General features: G+C 33.7%; 1 protein-coding gene across 1 annotated transcript; it reads left to right on the top strand.

The window, feature by feature from the left end:
* The first annotated feature begins 18422 nt into the window (after positions 1 to 18422).
* Positions 18423 to 20064, top strand: LOC131636886 (uncharacterized). Its single transcript, XM_058907476.1, has 2 exons — positions 18423 to 19134; positions 19235 to 20064. Exons 1-2 carry the CDS (start codon positions 18423 to 18425, stop codon positions 20062 to 20064), a joined length of 1542 nt encoding a protein of 513 aa, XP_058763459.1.
* Positions 20065 to 20442: the final 378 nt, after the last annotated feature.

Raw genomic sequence — 20442 nt, forward strand, 5'->3', positions numbered from 1 at the left:
TCAAGCACACATCATGAGGTCTGAACTCGGATATGGGGCTGACTAGCCGTATGGAATAAGGAGATGAGAAGACTTGGAGTTTGGAGGGAAATTAATGACGACATGGTTCGAGTGCAGAGCGGTATTGGATTTCTGTTTGGGTGATGGCAGCAGGCTTGTATATTTGGAATATCCTTGGCATTGTTTGAAAAAGAAGTAGCAAAGGCCTCTTGGACTTGAATTGGATTGGATCACTTTTGTTATAATTTTCAATATCTGTAATTTGCACCGTACTTCCTTGTATTGTAATAAACTTCCGTGGATATAATTTGTATGGATGTAGTTGAAGAAATCTGAATAGCCTCTCTTGAAGTTTGTAGATGTGATTTGGATGAATTTGATGAACTTGAATGCTTTGTGAACTTCTCGAGCTATTTTAAAATGGAGGCTTAGTGTTTCTTGTATCAAAGCAAAAACTTGAACGACATCCTCATTTCTAGCTTCCACTTGAATGATTCATGGGAAAAAAACCGGTAATTACCACGAATACAGATCAGGACTCCAGCATACATTTCCATCGCAATATGAATTTGGATTCAATTGATCAATCTTGACCACAAATTTGAATTTATAGAATAACTAATCAACTTGAATTCAACTCACGTTGCATTCTCAATGAACCCCTAGTTTCGGTCATCTATCCAATTCGCCTCATATTACAATCCAAACAAATGAGATAATACACATGTCTAATGCACAAATTCGTCTCATATGCCATGACTTGCACTTGTCCTTCAATCTGACATAACAATAATGCCTTGAGAAATCCTTGAAGATTAAAATGATACCTGGAGCACATAAGAGTATCTCAACACGAAATCCGATGAACCTCAATTGAGTTAACCAACTCAGACACCTTGACAAAAACCTAATCTTCTGGTACATACAGGGAAATAAACCCTGAACTCTTGATCTTGGTGGATTGTAAAGAAAAATAGCCTTGTAGCTCGATGATATAGACGTCCACAATAACCACGAATTCGAAACCTGATTTCAATCACCCAAAGAACACAGAGGAACCAGTTGAAATGAGTTAATCTAAGGTAGGAGCCTCAAAGCTACATGGAAACCCTGAACTTTCGACCATTGATCCCAAGGCCAAGTTATTGATTAATGATGCATGTTATGTTAGATGACCTAGTGGAAGTATGTACATGAATGAGAAACTTAAGCCAGTTAGAAATTAAAGGGTAGGACAAATTTGGGGTATGACATATATAAAGGCTATAACACTTCACAATCAAGAGAGACAGGAATTGAGAGCCATTCTGATGCTTGTACCATGTTTGTAACAATTTGAAAATTTCAAAGAAATTCAAAATTCGAATTCTGAGTTTAATACATTTTCAATATAAACCAAACACTTAAACACCTTCCTCAAGCATTACTGAACATATCTCAATCATTTCCAAGTCTTGAAACCTCATAAATCGAGCTACCTAGGCCGCGGTTTGTTCAAACTAAAACTAACTCATATCTCATAACACACGCATCTCTAGCAAGATGTAGACATATATTTGAACTTAGTGTGGTGTGTAGATCGTTTCTGGACATTTAATTAAGGTTTGGTTGCTTATATACGAAGTTACCATTTTAGGGTTCATACTCTCCAAATTAGGGCTTTCTAAAATAAGCAAAATTACAGGTTCTAAGTGGTACCATTGAATTCGTATGGACTAGACGAATTGAATGGGCATGTCGCGCCAAATTTATATTCACGTTTACCCCTATTCGCTATTTTGCAGGTTTAAGCATCACTTATTATAGCGCTTTTTTTACAAAAGCGCTGTTAAAGGTGTTGTCTGGAGGTTGAAGACGAAGACGTGTCTTCCCCCCATTGGTTCAGACGCGCGCGTGTTTTTAAATTTTGTCTCTGATTCTGTGCTTTACAGGTGTAACTTTTATCACGTGCCTCAATATCTGGGCCATCTGATCTCATTTAATGACTCATCCAACGCATCAGAATGAATCCCCATACCATGGACTCTCAGATTAATCACACATGATCATGTATCCTTTTATTTTCTATTTTATTTTAATTTTCTTTGCAAAATTAATTAAAAATAGTTTTAAAAATCCAAAAAATACACAAAAAATATTTTTAGACTTCTAAAATAATATATTATTTTCTGAAATAAAAATATTTTATTTTTCTTCAAAATTTCAATATTTTGCATAATTAATTAGTATATATTTATATATTTGCTTTTTAATTATTCTAACCAATCAAAAAATCATAAAAAAAATTGTTCTTTATATTAAATATTGTTTATATGTTATAAACTAATTTTGTACATATTTAGGATAATTTTCTCTTTAAGTTTTAATTATTTGCATAATTATGTTTTAATTAGCTTAATCAATTTCAAATCAATTTCAAAAATTCCAAAAAAATTAGTTTTGTTTTAAAATTAATTGACAAATATTTTGTACATTTTTTTAAACTTAATTTCTAGGTTTAAATTTGTTTTCATCTCTTTTCTTCATTTTAATTTAATTAATCATGCATTAATTATAATTAAAATCAATCATAAAAAGAATCCAAAAACATGCCTTTTATTTTTCTTGCAATTTAAATTCCTAGATAAATGTATAGGATGTCAAATTCATGTAAATAGGCTAGTTTACATTTCCTGAACAATCGATGTAATAGCGTAGATTTACTTTCCGCACTTTACATTTCCGCATTTTAATTTCCAGCAAATATAAACTGCGTGTATGTCAAAGATAAAATTGAACCGTTAGATCACTAACTTCAAAGATAAAATATCTGAATACAAACACAATCACACTTGCACCTTTTAAGGTAATCCCTTCTCATTCTTTTCAAAATCAAAGTCAAAATTCCACTGTTTTGAGTACAAAATCGAACCTTTTGTTTATATCCGGTGAAAGGATAGATTTTTAAAGGAAATAAGGATAAAGACCTTACAACTCAGGGTAGACCTCCTAGTTTGCTTGCTCAAATCAAAACAAACAAAATTCTCATACACTGTTGTTTTTCAAAACAAAACTTTCCAAAAAGACAATACTTTGTATACATCCAAACACGGATCATTACAAAGTTAACGTTCTTTTCAAAACATCTTTCGAAAGATAAACAAACATTTTGTATACATCCACACAAGGATCATTACAAAATTCAATTTACAAAGGTATTTGAAACCACATATGAGCATTCTAAAGCAATTGAAAAATGATCGAAAAACAAGTGAGCTAAGCAAACTTAAGAGCCCATGGATAACCATGGATACAAAGGGTGCTAACACCTTCCCTTTGTATAACCTACCCCCTTACCCAGAATTTCATAAAGGTCTTTTTTCTGTTTCTTTTATAAACCTTTCCTTAATTGGATAAAATAAAAGGTCGGTGGCGACTCTGTGAATTTTAAAAAAATGCGAAAGCATTAAGCGATAAAAAAGAGTCAGTTCACGTATCTCTCCCGCTCAGAGGTATGGCCCGAGAAAAAACGGAGGTCCACAGGAGGTATTACCTTTATGGATAGGGTTATAGAGAAAGGCAAGGGTAAAACATGTGATAAAGAAGATGTCAAATTAAGTGAGTCCAATGGTAATTAATCTAGTTATGAATTTGTGAGGGATATACACTTTGATGATCGTTAAGAGGAGAGGATGGATGGTTTTGATGAAGGGTTTGATGAAAGGTTTTACGCAAGTGTTGTTGGTGAACATAAAATTGAAACAGTTGCATGTGTTGATGCCCCTAGTAAACTAGTTAAGACAAAGTGACATGCTGAGGACTCTGAAAACAAAGGCTGTAGTTGGCCCTGGTAAAAAAAATGATGATCCTTTAGTGATCATTAAAGAGGAAACAATCACAGTAGAAGTGAGTGATTGTGAACCGATGGTAGCATGTAAAAAAATGGAGGACATTTGCAAGGGGTTAACTCAGTGAAAAATATATGAACAAGATATGTTTTGAACAAGGTATTTTGTAATGTTTTGACTGTGTGATGTGAAATCATTTAAGAATCTTATGTTTTGATGTAATGTTTTAAATCTGATTAACTTTATGTTATGTGTAATGTCAAAGTTATGAACCTGATGATCCTTATGTAATGTACTGCATATGAACCTTATGTAATGTCAAAGTTATTCAAAAGCATATTGCTAAATTATGCAGAAGTTTTATCAACATTATGCAAATGTAATTACTGCATGTGAACCAAATTACATGTTTTGTCTTAATTCTAATGTTTTGAACCAAACTATAGGTCACTTACAACATTAGTTAAACCAAATTATAGGTCAACCTTATGCACATGAAACTTATAAAATTATAGGTCACTTACAACATTAGTTAAACCAAATTATAGGTCAAACTTATGCGCATGAAACTTATAAAATTATAGGTCACCCATAACATTAACCAAATTACATGTCATACCAAATGAAACTTACAAAATCAATTGAACAAACTTATAGGTTAATTAAACCAGACCAAGTGAGACTTACAAAAACATTCGAACCAAATTACATTGCATAACTCAGTTGCACAACATAAGTAATTGTTACAAAATTGAACAATTCAACATCAATCATACAAAATTACAAACTAATAAAAAAAAGTTGAGGATTTCAACATTTACACTTCACTAACAAGTACATGTTGATCATAAACGATAATACAAGACAAATTGACTTCAGCTTTCCCAAAATGCTTACGACTTCTTCGGGATCTGCGATTTCACGTTCTTTTTCATTGAAGATTCATACAACTCCTTCAATGTTTCAACGGCTTGCATATCCCTCATCTTGCTCTCATCATTTCTCCATTATTCATCTACACTTTCATAAGCATCATTTACTTGTGCATATCATCATCACATATGAATAGATTGCAAGTTTCCTCATTTGTCCAAAACGAACATATCTAGAAGAGACTCCCTTTATTACGTCCATTCTTGAAATGATATGATATCATACGAGCATTACACCCAAACATTCTCCCTGGAAGGTTGCTCACACTTGTAGAATGATATGATATCATTTTGTTTCTCCTTGAAGAAGATGACATAACTTCAGTTTATTATTGAGAACGAAGTGCATTTGGGGAAGAAGAATGAAAATGAACAAGAAGTGATTCTCAAATAAGAAGAATAATGAAAAATTTTGAAGAAGAAAAGAATGAAAGCGCCAAAGAGAAGAGGAATGAATTTAGGGATCAGAATTTTGACTTAAATATAAAACAAAAATAATTATGTTAGTGATAATCCAATGTGTCCAATAAATATACACATTTGGCATGTTGCGTAAGCCTCCATTAATGGAAATTAACGAACGGGAGGGATCAATTTTAGGGACAAAAAATTTTCGAGGACAATTGATTGAAGGAAAATAGATTTTTATTCCGTTAGTATATTATTTGTTAATTGTTTTTTAGATAAGAAAATAGATCTTTGAGTATGTTTTATATAATTCGAAAACTTAACATTTTAATCAATTAGTATACTTAATTGTTGATTGTGTTTACAAAATAAATTATTTTGTACGCTTTATTTACTTAAAAAAAAACTAATTTGTTAATTAATTAGTATTGATAATTGGTTTTTAGAGAAAAATAGATATATTTTTTCATATGCTTTATATATTAAAAAATCAAATTTTTAATAAATTATTATACTTAATTGTTGATTGTGTTTAAAAATATGTTATATTATATGCTTTATATATTAATTTTTTAATCAATTTGTATTGTTAGTTATTTTTTAGAGAAACAAATTAAATCTTTGAATATGCTTTATGATCAGTATATTTGTAAGGATTCCATAAGAGGCGACAAGGGAGGCGGGTAATGCCTCGTCTCACCATAAAGCGCTCCTGGCAGACAGTTTACTTGATCAATTTTTCATTTACTAGATGCACCGTCCATTTATTAGATATGTCGTCTTCCTCTGGAAGGAGTCACCCGAGGGGAGAAAGTGGGGAAATGACGTGTGCCTACTCCGTAACAGTACGAAATGAGGCATTTGACCATGTTCTCTAAAATATTAGTGGATAAATAATTCACTCGTGAATTCTCTCAGTGATGGTTACTATTTCTAATGGGCGCAATATTTAGCCCAACACCGCTATAAATATATCAACACTGAAGTTAAGAAGGATAATATGATTCTTATTGAGTAACCACATACACAGAGTTTTTCACCCCTAGGTAAGCTTGCTCTTAACCCTACATCATACCTTAAAACCACTGATAGCTTTTAATCACTAGAGGTCGTCATGTATTATACTTTTAGCAAGTACAATCAACACCCACCGCGGGGCTCCGATAAAACTGACATGGGCCACCATAACACCACCATGTTGGATTAGTTTCCTCATGGTGAACAAAAAGACAATAACTCCAATCAAAGAATAATCTAAATGTGGGGACAATTGCTTAGCAGAGATATGCGTTACTATGTACAATCTATGTTGCCAGAACTAAACTTGTGAGGATAACTTCCTCCTTATACAACACCTCTAGTAGGAGAAATATATTATATACGATGTGGAGATGTTAGACCCCCAACCTGTCTCAGATGAGATACGAGAGGTGCCCATTCTAGAGAAATTTATGTCGCCTTCATTGGCTAAGTTTGATGGACGCTGCAACCCATAAGAACATGTCTCCTCTATTAACACACAAATGGCTATCAATGGAACCCATGACTCCTTGAAATGCAAGCTCCTATCTAGAACCTTCAGAGATGCATATTGGAGGTGGTATATGGGCCCGCCTTGGCTCTCCATCACCATATATCAAGACTTTGTGAAGAAAGTAGTCGTCAATTTGTTGTAAGTGGGTACAAAAATATGACTGCTATCAGTCTATTTAACATTTTCCAAGGCTCATCTGAATCTGTTAGAGAGTAACTCGCCCGCTTTAATAAGGAAATAATCAAAATAATCCATCCAAAATAGAAAATATTTGTAGGAGCATTTGGAATGGGTTCATGGTGGGACACTTCAATAAATCCTTCCCCCTGAGGCTAGTGACATCCTTTGCCGAAGTAGTGATGCAGGAAAAATGTTACCAATGCTTAAAATTATTGGGTAAGAATATGGATAAGAAACGGTCTAGAGGGGGGTGAGTAGACCTCCCAAAAATTCTTTGTTGAAAATAATTTGAATTTTTTTTATCAGAGTTTCAAAACAAAATTGATTTTGCATGGCCGAAGGTTTTAGCGTAAAATGGATTATGCTTATAGATTGGAATTGGTATGTAATAACTTAAGCAATTTACAGCACAATCAAGATTGAAATCTCAAACTCAACCAAATATACAAACAAATGAGTGTATTGTATTATTGTCAAAATTATACGAGAATTGTGATTTACAAAAACAATACTATACAGATTCCAAAGCCACAATTTTCAGTTTAATCTACAACAAGACAAATTGAATTTCCAATTCTAACAAAACCTACACCTTTACAATAAATGGCTACCAAAAGAAATCATATTGGCACAAAATTTCTAGAAAGCAATAAAGAAAAACCTAATCACATTGATTTATAGTAGTTCAGCGTGTTCGTCCTCGCTTTGCACCTATTCTTGTCTCCAATGGTTTCCCATTGAAAATTCGTTGGTCTTTCAATATGTTTTGTAACAAAATTACAAGAGTTTATGCAATTACTAGTCCAAAATAAATGTTGAAAATAAAATTTATTCTTTTCTGGATCTTGATTGGTACCCAGCTCCAGGAACTAAACTCTATGCAAAATCTCTACTAAAGATTGCTTCTTGAATCTTCCATCCCCAACAACCTGATCCTAAGCCTCCGTATGTAGTAATTTCCACACAATTCCATTGGTATCTTGAGCTTTGGTATGTCATAATATTGAGAAGAACTTCTACCCTATATGTAGAGTTCCACAAAGTACTACCAAGGTTAACCTGGAGAGAATAACCTCATTCCTTTTTATTGGAATTGTCAGAACCAGTCACAACACCATACACTCTTGCAAGCCTCTGAATTCTTACAAAAATCTTCAAAGAAACATTAAAACCAAAATGAAACTCATTAATCAATCATGAATGTTCCAAGATAAAATTTGGATCAACGCAAAAGAATAATATAGAAAGATTCAAAACTCTTTTAAAAATGATGTAAGTAGTTTACAACACAATCAAAATTAAATATCAAATTCAACCAAATATACAAACAAATGAGTGCACTGGATTATTGTCAAAATTACACGAGAAGCGTGATTTTACAATAGTAATACTATGTAAATTTTACAACCCCAATTTTCAGTTTAATCCACAATAAGACAAAATCAAATTTCTAATTCTAACAAAACCTACACCTTTACAATAATCGTTACCAAAAGAAATCCTAATGGCTTGCAATTTCTAGAAAACAATAAAGAACAACCTAATCATGAAATTAACTACAAAAATTAAAAGGAGAGATAGATACAGAGAGAGAGAGAGATAAGAAACTATACATGGATTTATACTATTTCAGCGCGTCCGTCGTTGCTTCGCACCTACTCTAGGCTCCAATGGTTCCCCATTAATCATAATTAGTGTCATCCAAAATAGGTGGTCTATTGACATACCCTTCATCCTTAGTGTTGTCCATTTGAATAAAAAATATCTTTCCTAAAGCTCACTCAAACATAATAGAGTGTCTGCTCTGATGCCAATTGAAATTATGTTCCTTAGGGGACATATGTTAGACCAAATGTCTAGGAAAACTTGTGCAAACCAGATATGACAATTTAGCTTATACAAGATGTGGAACCTTGTTTTACATGTAATAGACCTTTACCCAAGTAATATGAATTCCTTTAGTGTTTTCTAGCAAAAGGGTTCAAACAATGACAATGGGAGTACATAAGAATGGAAAATCCAGCAAAAGGCCCAATAATGCATAAAGAAGGCTGGAGCGCGACATCCTAATCGATTAGCACATATTGCTAACCGAATAGAAAAGTTTGGCAGATATATTGAAAGGCCCCAAGGTCCTTGTTCGTGTAAAGGAGACTAACTTCTTCAATTCACCATTGGGAAGGAAGATTGGCCATTTCACTCACAATAATATATTGAAGAAAAGACACAAATTCTCATATCTATCATCTTGTAATATTTTGTTGAAGATTAACCATCATTTCCTAATATAATGGGGGGTTTGTGAGCCTTTCCTACTAAAATTTCTCAACTATTATTGGAAAATCGAAAGTCTAATTCTTGGGGACATGAATAAGTCGTTTTTGATTGAACCTGCATAATTCTTTATGTTCTTCTTCTTCTTCTTCTTCTTCTTCTTCTTCTTCTTCTTCTTCTCTTAACTATTTAATTTCTGCAATTTACTTTCCGCTGCTTAGTTTTTGAAAATGTTTTTAAACTCTTATTTGACTTTCCAAAAGTTTTCAAAACCAAGTTTTTCCAAACCACACAATTCATCCCCTTCTTATGTGTGAAGTCCCAAGTCCAACAAGTGACATCAGAAACTAAATCTTGTTTAATGACTTATCATCTCAAGAGGAAGATGACTTCCGACACAAGAAATTTTTTAAATCCTACGACATATTTTTAAAATAGAAATTTTTATATTTGGAAAGCTAGGTTGAAACTTTTTCTTGAAAGGTTAGATCATAAATTTTGGGAAACAATTATAAAAGGACCGATTTACCCCTCTCATCAAATAGATGATGAAGTAGTGGATAAACCTTATTCTCTTTGGACCAAAGAAGAAAATAGAAAGATAGATATAGATCTCAAAACCAAGAATTTTATAATAAAGTCTTTATATGAGGAGGAGAAACAACATGAGAAACATCAACCTCGGGGAGAAACATGAAAGAGTCGTCTGCCAACAAAGAAGATAGAATATGCTCAAAGGCACCCAACGAGGGAGATACATTTTCAAAATTAGAAAATGAAAATCTCAGAAAAGAGAAGTTTCTAGTATATAAATGCACTCTCTGTAAGAAAACTAGACACTTAAAATCCTTTTGTTTTAAATTTAAAAGATCTAAAGGTAGTCATCTAAGATCACCTATGAGTAATGCACCTGGGTCCAAGAAGATGATATGGGCACCAAAGGTGAAACCTTAAGTGTTTTACAGCTTGAAGTCTAAGTGATTATTTGAAGAAGTTGTACAAAGCATCAATATTCTCTAGAAGTATACAAGATTTATGAAAGTCTCTAATCTTGAAAATGAACGATGATAGTAAATGTCAAATTATTGTGATCAAAGTAAAATATATGAGAATATCTCAAAATTGATGATATGAAATGATCAATAAGATGAATAAGTCTGTGATGAACTTTATCCATTTTGTGGATTTACCAACTCTCGCATCCAACGATGCATAGAGAAGGATATACCATAAGGTATTCTTCCCTTTTGGGAAATGTTTATCAAGATTTTTCTTGATAAATGAGGTAAAATTATTTTAAGGTTGAAATGATTAATAAAATATGATTAAGCCCTTAAATAATTATTTTGAATATTTTCTCATTTAAAATAAAATGTTTCTAACCCATAAAATATGAGTTCCTTTAGTGTTTTCTAGCAAAAGGGTTCAAACAATGACAATGGGAGTACATAAGAATGGAAAATCCAGCAAAAGGCCCAATAATACATAAAAAATGCTGAAATGTGACATTATAATTGATTAGCACATATTGCTAACCGATTAGAAAAGCTTGGCAAATATATTTTAAGATCAAATCCAAGCCTTCCTTGCACGTCAAGCAAATTAAATCTCAGCATCTATGAAGATCTCGCCAAAATCTGAAACATTGAAGAATCTAATCGATTAGAGGAACATTTAATCGATTAGGAGACTAAAAAAAGAGAATTTGGATTTGATTTTTGAATAGCACAATCTTCACGTAAAGGTTGCATATTACACATGCTCAAATACTCCAAGAGACATGCTATAAATAGGTATTATCCCTTCACTCTTCTTGCATCTCAAATGTATTTCTTCATGTGAGTACTTTCTTGTCATAAGTTTTACCGTGACCTCCCCTAGTCAAAAAACCAAATTACCACCTCACTTTTTCCACCATGATGATCTTGATGAAGAATAGTCTCACTTACGTTTATTAGTTAAAATATAGACTTAAATAGTCTTTTGGTCCCTGTAAGTTGGCGTGTTTTTGGTTTTCGTCCCTATATCTTTTTTTTTTTGGAAATGGTCTCTAAATGTTTAAGTCCTTTTGGTTTTAGTCCCTAAAGTTAAAATCCGCAGAAAATCTGCAGGTTTCTTGCAGACTTTCCTTTAAATTTTCCTGCGGATTTTAATTTTAGGGACTAAAACCAAAAGGATTTTAACATTCAGGGATCATTTTCAAGAAAAATAAGATACAGGGACGAAAATAAAAAACACGCTCACGTACAGGGACCAAAAGACTATTTAAGCCTAGAATATATTATGCATTTTCCTTCATGTACTTTCATTTTTTGCAAATTTTCTATTGTACTTTGAATTTAAGTAATAATATAAGTGTGATATTTTTCTTTTCTTAAATTTTTAAAATGCCTTATTTTGCATATTTATGTTTCAAAAAGTGGGACAAGTATTCTCTCATGGGAAGGGTATATTTTCTATCTAACTCAAGAGGAGTTTAATCATTCTAAATTTATCCATATTGTTTGTTTTATCGCCTTCTCTGAGAGATGTGTTGTAATCATTAAAAACGGGGCAAATGTAAAACCTTGTTTTGCAGGCATTAGATCTTTAACCAAGACTCATCTTTTGATGATGACAACTATAAGGACAAAAAATGACAAGTCAAGCACAATATTTAAGCAGTTAAAGATGCAAACCCAAGTGTTACGGTTTTATAAAATTGACTATCCAAAGAAGGAAAACAAAGTGGAAATAATCTAAAGCCTCAAGTGATCTCAAGTAGTGTTAAATCAAAAGATAGTATATGACAAAGGGCTTGTAGAAAAGGAGTTAATCCCCTAATTTAGTAAGTGAGTGAACTTATGTAAGTAAAGAACATCTTTTGTAAAAGTATAAGGCTACAAGCACACTCACACACTAAGACCTTTTTCAAAATGCTTTGCCAAAAGAAAACGCATTGAAAAACATATGGAAGTTGTATCAAATGTATCAGGAGAAGTCAAAATAGCCATGGACAAAATTTTGACTTTTTCTAATCGATTAGAACAAATAGCCAATAAATTAGAAATGCACAAACTTGATGCCCAAGCTAGTTTGATTGTACCTTGATTCTATACAACGATTATATTTCTTAAACTCCAATTTTGAAAATCTATCATCAATTGTTTTTTAACATCTAATCGATTAGCATTTTTGCTCTAATTGAGTAGCTAACGACAAAATGCATTGATTGCAAATTCCTTTTTTGGAAAACTTCAAGGATATGGTATATGGATAGAGGCTCCTTTTCTCATTTCAAATCATCCAGAATAATCTTTTGACACTTCCATATCCCGCACACTCTCTCTAAACTTTTATTTAACTTTCTCTCAATAGATGTTATAGCCAAATGCTTTTGTGAGAAAAGTTCATTTGAGAGTAAGGATACTTTTGTAATTCTGAAAAGGGTAGAATTGTAAAATTCACCAAGTGAATATTTTGTATACACCTTGGTTGAATACTGTCTAATTAGGGACTATTTCTGGTTCAAAGCTAAACCCGATAAAAGCTTGGGTTTGGGAATTGTGTGATCAGTTCTAGGTTTTAGTTGAAGATTAGCCACTATTAAAATTTTCATTGGTTCTAGGTTAGCCAGGTCCAAACCAAGATAAGTTGAAGATTAGTCTGATATTAAAATCTTCATAGGTTAGAGATTATCCCGCTCAAATCTTGTAGGTTTTTTAGTTTGTCCTGGTAAAACCAAAGGTGTTGAGCTTAGATATTTTGGAACTTGAAGACTAACCGCTCAAAGGTCTTTGTTTGTGAAAAGAAGACTAACTACTTCAACCCACTGTTGAGAAGGAAGATTGGCCACTTCACTCTCAGCAATATATTGAAGAAAAGGCGCAAATGCCCATATCTATCATCTTGAAATATTTGGTTAAAGATCAACCATCATTTTCTTGTATAAGGGGGTTCGTGAGTCTTTCCGACTAAAAGGTTTCAACTATTATTGGAAACTCTCAAGACTAATTCTTGGAGACAGGACTATGTCATTTTTTACTGAACCTGTATAATTCTTGGTGTTCTTCTTCTTCTTCTATTAACTATTTAATTTCTGCAATTTACTTTTTGCTGCTTAGTTTTTGAAAATGTTTTTAAACTCTGATTTTACCTTCCAAAGGTTTTCAAAACCAAGTTTTTCAAACCACACAATTCACCCCCCTCTTGTGTGTCAAGTCTCAAGTCCAACACAAGATGGTGAAGTAAAAAAGCAATAAAGAATACAAGCAATTGTTTATCCAATTTAGTTAAACTACAACTACATCTAAGGAGAACTCTACCCAAGAAAGAAAACCAACACTTTTATAGAATTAGTACAAAGTGTCTTAGATGAACAAGCCCATTGTTCAATGCCACACTTCTTAATTTTACCCTAGTGTATTTCTATTTAGGGTACTCCCCCTAAATATGAGAAACTCCTTATCACTTTCTCTCAATCACTAATTCCAAGTGATCAACATCAATAAACACAATGATGAATGTTGAATTGCAACTCAACTAAACAAACAAATTACTATGCCTTATGAAAGAAGCAATAGTGTGGTGTACATGAAACACAAACAAAGATTCATCCTAAAACTCAAATAAACAATATAGCTCGTGGTCTTCAAGGCATGGAAATAGTCTCTATATATAACAATTCATAGTTGGGCTTTTCTCCTTGGATTTTTGGCAAAAATCTCGTCCAAATATTGTGAAGATTTGTTTCTCCAAAACACCTCCACTACAAGATTTGATTTGATTTTAATTCAAATTTAAATTTCCATGATTTAAATTTAACCTAATTAAATAATCAACCAAATCTGATTGCTAAAAGATAGCAACAATCCTTGTTGCATAAATAACATAAAAATGCGTTCCAAGTTACTAAAAAAACGCGCGTGCACCACAGTAGTATTGTCCTGCAGACAAGGGATAAATGTTGCACACATGATGAGATATGTGTTTCCACATGTGTATATCTTCACATAAACAGCTTGAACATATCATGTTGTTTTGCATAATGCAGTCTATCCAAAAGGAACAACAAACATGTATGATTTGTTTTCTCTATCGGATAAAATTTCTACAGCGTTGAAACTCATTCTTCTTCTTTTTTTTGTTACAAACTTGTTCTCTTTTTATTGACTAGTATTTTGACCATAATTGATAATCTAACATCAGAATAAATTTCCGTTTAATAATTGATTATTTTCATCCAAATAGAAGATTCTTGGATTATCAATTTAATTAATCAATTGTGAATTGACATTATCAATATTAATATATTATTATTAAGTTATGTTATAGATTATTAATTATTAACGAATTGTTTGATTGAATTTGTGTTCGAATGAATTGTGATGAATTTTTAAATAATTTTATGTGATCACAATAGATCGGGCATGGATACAAATTAAATAAAACCTTTTGATATAATTATTCATATTGAGCATGTATTTTCAATTTGAATCGCTCAAAATTGATATCTGGTTAGTTACGAATAGGAATGACAAAATTTGAACTTATGAAAAGTCTCAGTCCTCAGTAGTGTAACCATTTAAATATTATCCCATAAGAGAATTAATAATACTCTAAAAAACCATAACGAATTCTAAAAGGTACATAATTATTTATCATATATTGTCTGAAAAATATTTAAATTGACATGAACATAACATTTAGTTTTATATACAATTAATCATAATTTTTTTATTAATTAAAAAATAAAAATAAAATTTTCTCTCTGGTTCATTATCACAACCACCTCAAAATTCTAATTAAAACAGAAATTATATTTTAAATAAATTTTAAAATTTGTTTCTTATCAGTTGTTGTTAACAATAAGATTTTATGTTCCTTTCCATAGAAGTATTTTTCTTATTGTCTAATCTTATTTATTAGTATATCAATATCAATAAATTAAATTCTTCATCCTACATACTTGTCACTATCAGTATTCTTTTCGTGCATGATATCAATAATATAGAATTGGGCTACACTATAGTAGCACTGTATCTTGAGGAAAAGGGCCACAGAAAGAGTCAAGACATTAAGTTGTACTGTATGTGCAAAATCTGGTCTCATTTCATACGTTAACCAAAACATTGGCTAATTCTACTAAACCTAATTTCAAGCAAATTGGTCCAATCACGTGAAATAAAGCGTGTGCTTCATCAAGTTGAAATCATCACTCACTTAATCCTTAATTTTTTTACCAACCTGCCACTAATATGAAAACATAATACCAATATGACACAAGTTGAAAAAAAAATACCAAAATGCCACCTTTTATCCATTGGTTCGGTCAGGGCTTGGACGAAAGCATGCAATTTTTTTTTCCCAGTTGGGGTTCGGCCAGGAGTTGGTTCACCCTTAATTGGGTATTTTTTTTCGTTTTTTTTCTTTTAATTGTTTTAAATAATTTTTTAATTATAACAATTGTTTTTTTATTATATATAATGACTAAAATATATTAAAAATTAAAAATTGTAATAATTAAAAAAATAAATATATGCTAATAATTTTTTTTTATTCAAGACATAAACGGTTACAAGGAAAAAAAGCCTATTTTTTTTTGTTTTGGCTTTGGTTGGACCATATGACCCCCTGTGTGACATTTTCTGGGTTTCTTTGGTCGCGTACCCCTGCGTAACGGTTGGTCATCGTTTGGTGGAGGTTGCCTTTGTGGAGAATCGTCGCTTGAAAGATCATCATTTTGATGTGACGTATCGCCATCCACATAGAAAGCTAGTTGTTCTGCAGTTATTGTCGGTAAATTATCAAGTATTTCATCATCAGTGATTTCAACGAGTGGTTGATTTGAAGCCACAAAGGTTTGTGGCATTTGTGCTTGAAATTGTGGAAAGTAGACATTCGTAGTGTCAAATGTATATTGTGGTTGGGAGAGTGAAGGGGCAGAGGAATGCGGTTGAGATTGGGAGTATGACTGGTCGATGTCGAGTTGAGGGATTGGGGTGTGATGTAGTGGTGGTCGAAGTGTTGATTGTTGTTGATATTGTTCTTGGTGGTAGTAGTAGTTTGTTTGGGGGGTTGAGGAGTAAGGACTTGGAATTTGAGATGGTGTGGCAAAAAATGTGTGTTGTTGTGTGGTTTGAGTGTGTTGGTATATTTGTGGCAATGAAGATGTTTGTGGTTGGAATTGTATTTGTTGGAATTGTGTTTGTTGGAATTGTGTTGTTGGTTGAAATTGTGGTGTTGGTTGGAATTGTGTTGTTAGTTGGAATTGTGTTGTTGGTTGAAATGATTGTGGGATTTCTTGATGAAAGGTGGTATGTGGGGCTGTTTCTTGTGTTGATGAAGAGGAGGCATAATGATGCGGGTCTGCCAAATACGATTCTTGCGACAAATATATTAATTGAATATTTCTTAATCATTGCATATATTCATCGGTGTGTTGTAAAGTAGTACTCATATCACCTGTCATTATTAATTTTTTTCTATCTTTCCACTCGTTGTTCTCATGAATGTTCAAATCAGTATAAGCAACATCCTTTATATCGTTCTTCGTTATTGTGTGGTGTTCTTCAAGACATCTCGGGGGTTGAGGGATGTTTCGAGTAAACCCAAATTGAAGTCTAACTCTGTCAGCGTGATGCATTTCCACCATATGAAAACAAATAATATAGGTAGTTGCACTCCACGCCCGAGCTTCTCGTTGAACACAACGTGGATATTTTGCGTAAGGCATCCACAAAAACTGTAAGACATAAATAAATATAAGAGTCGTATTCACGTAGATGAAAGATTTAATATATGGCTTGGTAAAAAACTTACATCTCCAACGACCATGTGATCCAATATGAAACGATATCCATCTAGATAAGCATTCGGAGATGCGAAATACTCCATACCTCGTTGTGCAAATCTTGCATATTTAAAAAGTGTAATTGGAAATATGCGTTAGTTTAGTGGTAAAATAAATATATGGAATAAAGAATTTATCTAACGGCGTATGGATAAGATGGAGCAATTTCACTCCTTGGAGCAAGTCGTGGAATGCGATAGTAGGTCCACGCAGCGAGAAGGAGTGAGCAGCCTGCAACACTCTTGACTCCTTTTCGACATGCTTTGCACATCTCCCTGTAAAGGTAACACAAACACGCAGACCCCCAACTCTATTGGCCGCATTTATCAAGATCTTTGACAACCATTGGATGCATTACGTTTGGGTTCGGCCAACCCCTAGACGCACAACCTTGTGGTTCGGCCAACCCCTGGACGGACTGAAACATGTTTTGTCCTTTTCCTGGACAACCCCCTACGTGTCCAGTTTTGGTTGGCATAGTTTAAATACCCATTCAATTGTAGAGCTACACACATTCAAACACACATAGAAAAATTATAATTTCAGTCAATGGCTCAGAGAAACATAATTCTTTCAGTGCACTACAATGGTATTATCAGTAACGATCTAACAAACGGTTTTTCGTTTAGCAATACCGAAACGAAACGTTTCAAAGTGCATTGTAGGTCCGATTTTATGCATTTGAAGGAACAGATTGAATCAAAATTGCAAATTTCTGTAAGTGAAATTATTTATCGACTTCCGTTATTTAATGGAGACAACAGTAACATTTTTTACGTCATGAAACAAATAGAGGAAGACAATGGCGTTAAAGTGATGTTCGAATGTCACAATTCGTTTGCTCCTCTTGACTCGGTCGAGTTATATGTTCGTATTATTAGTCCTGTCGTTAACCAAACGCAAGAGTCGCATTCGCATCAATACGGTATGAGCCAACCCACTGATGAAGAGCCAACACAAAACAACGAACCGGTTATACCCAACGAAGATGTGGATGAGTACAGTGACGATGAAATACAAGAAGTGCGATATGAAGATCTTTTTGGTGATGACAATGACACAGATATTGTTGTGCCATCGCAGCCTACAAACGCACAACCGATTAGCATGTCGCCCCACCGGAGCACATGCGAAATATCTGTTTAGAAGAGTCACAATTTGAATCAATATTTGGTTCGCACAAAACAAACTATAGTGATGTTGATTTATATGAGGGAATGGAGTTTGAAGACAAGGAGGAGTGTGTTGCTGCTATACAACATTAGCATATCACCAACAATCTTGATTATTGGGTGTACAAATCTGATAAGAACAGATACGTGATCAAATGCAAGAATCCAGATTGATCATTCAAATGTAGAGCTTCAATTCGCAAGAAGAACTCCAAGTGGACGATAGGTAAGCTGAGTGGACCACATGTCTGCACAACCACTTCAATGTCGCAAGACCATAGACAACTTACATCAGATATTGTCTCTCACTGCATCAGGGATCTAGTTAACACCGACCCATTAATAAAGGTAAAGCTCATAATCTCTCATATTACAGGAAAGTATGGTTATAATATATCGTATAGGAAAGCGTGGATTGCAAAGGTAAAGGCCATAAAATCCCTGTATGTAAACTGGGAGACATCTTACAATGACCTTCCACAATGGTTATTGGTAATGAAAACATATCTTCCTGGAATGATAATAGACTTGGAAACGTTACCTGCATTTTCAAACGAAGGAAGCCAGTTGGGTGATAAGATGATATTCCATCGTCTATTTTGGGCTTTTCAACCATGCATCCATGGTTTTGCATATTGCAAGCCAATTGTTCAAGTCGACGGGACATGGTTGTATGGAAGGTACAGAGGGACCTTGTTGATGGCTGTGGCGCAGGATGGGAATGGTAACATTTTTCCAATTGCTTTCGCTATTGTCGAGGGTGAAACCAAGGATGCTTGGAGTTTTTTCCTTCGCAATCTAAGAAACCACGTGACACCCCAACCCAATCTATGCCTAATATCAGACAGACATCCATCGATTAAAAGTGCCTATGATGATCCTGCAAATGGATGGCAAAATCCTCCGTCTTCACATGTCTACTGCATTAGGCATATCGCGCAAAACTGTATGCGTGCGATTAGAGACAAGGAACTACGTAAAAAACTCGTCAACATGGGTGATAGTCTAATTTTATTAATAGTACATTTGTCAATTGTTCTTTGTCGTTTTCTTGACATATTTATTATTTGTAACAGGATATGCATTGACGGAGTCAACGTACAACTACTATAGAACCGAAATTCGTCAGACAAATAGAGATTCTTTGGAGTGGATTGAAAATATCCCCAAGGAGAAGTGGGCAAGCGCGTTTGATAGAGGGCAACGATGGGGACACATGACGACTAACCTTGCAGAAGCAATGAACTCTATGCTAAAGGCAACCAGAAACCTTCCAATAGCTTCTTTGGTATCGGCCACATATTTTCGGATGGGAGCATTATTTGGTCAATATGGACATGAATGGACAAAGAGGTTGACATCAGGCCAAACTTTTACAGACAAGTGTATCAAGGGGATGACTGAAGAAGTCAACAAAGCAAGCAGTCATAATGTTTATCAGTTCGACCGGGAGAGATTCTATTTTATGGTGGCCGAAAGAATAAACCGCAACGATGGTCAACCAACTGGTACTTACGGTGTTGATCTACGAAAAAGAACCTGTGATTGCGGAAAATTTCAAGCGTTTCATTTGCCTTGCTCACATGCTATTGCAGCATGTGAAAGTATACGCCAAGACTACACCATTCACATACCCGACGTGTTTAAGATTCAACATGTTTTTAAAGTCTACCAACAAAGCTTCCAGATCCTCCCACATCAAGACAATTGGCCGCAATATAGAGGAGCTACTCTTTGTCATGACGAAACTATGCGTAGGAAAAAAAGAGGTCGCCCAAATAGTACTCGGATTAGAACCGAAATGGACGACGTGGAAAAGGAAAAGAGAATGTGTGGGATATGCCGTGAAGTAGGCCATATCCGAAGTAAATGTCCAAATGTAGCAGGCCCGTCCAATAGGCCTTAATTTTTACTTCAACTAGCTTTATGAATGTAATATAATGTCTTTTTAATTGATTTGCAACCATCAATGACTAAAACAACATTTCACATTAAACATAACTAAAACAACATTTCACATTACTAAAACAACATTCAATGACAACGAAATAAAGACAGCCACAAATAAAACAACCACACAGGAAACAATTAAAACGACCTCACAGGAAACAAATAAAACATATTCTAAGAGATTACAACCATCAACACAATATCATGTGGTCCTAGCATCATCATAAGGACACCAGCGTCATTTTTCACGGCTCTCCAAGAACGAGTTACTACTCCATTTGGGCCTTTCTCCGTGACCTGCCTTTCAATTTTCCTTATATTTTCACCCTCGAGA

The sequence above is a fragment of the Vicia villosa genome, unplaced genomic scaffold, assembly GCF_029867415.1.
Source record: "Vicia villosa cultivar HV-30 ecotype Madison, WI unplaced genomic scaffold, Vvil1.0 ctg.001848F_1_1, whole genome shotgun sequence".
Lineage (NCBI taxonomy): Eukaryota > Viridiplantae > Streptophyta > Magnoliopsida > Fabales > Fabaceae > Vicia > Vicia villosa.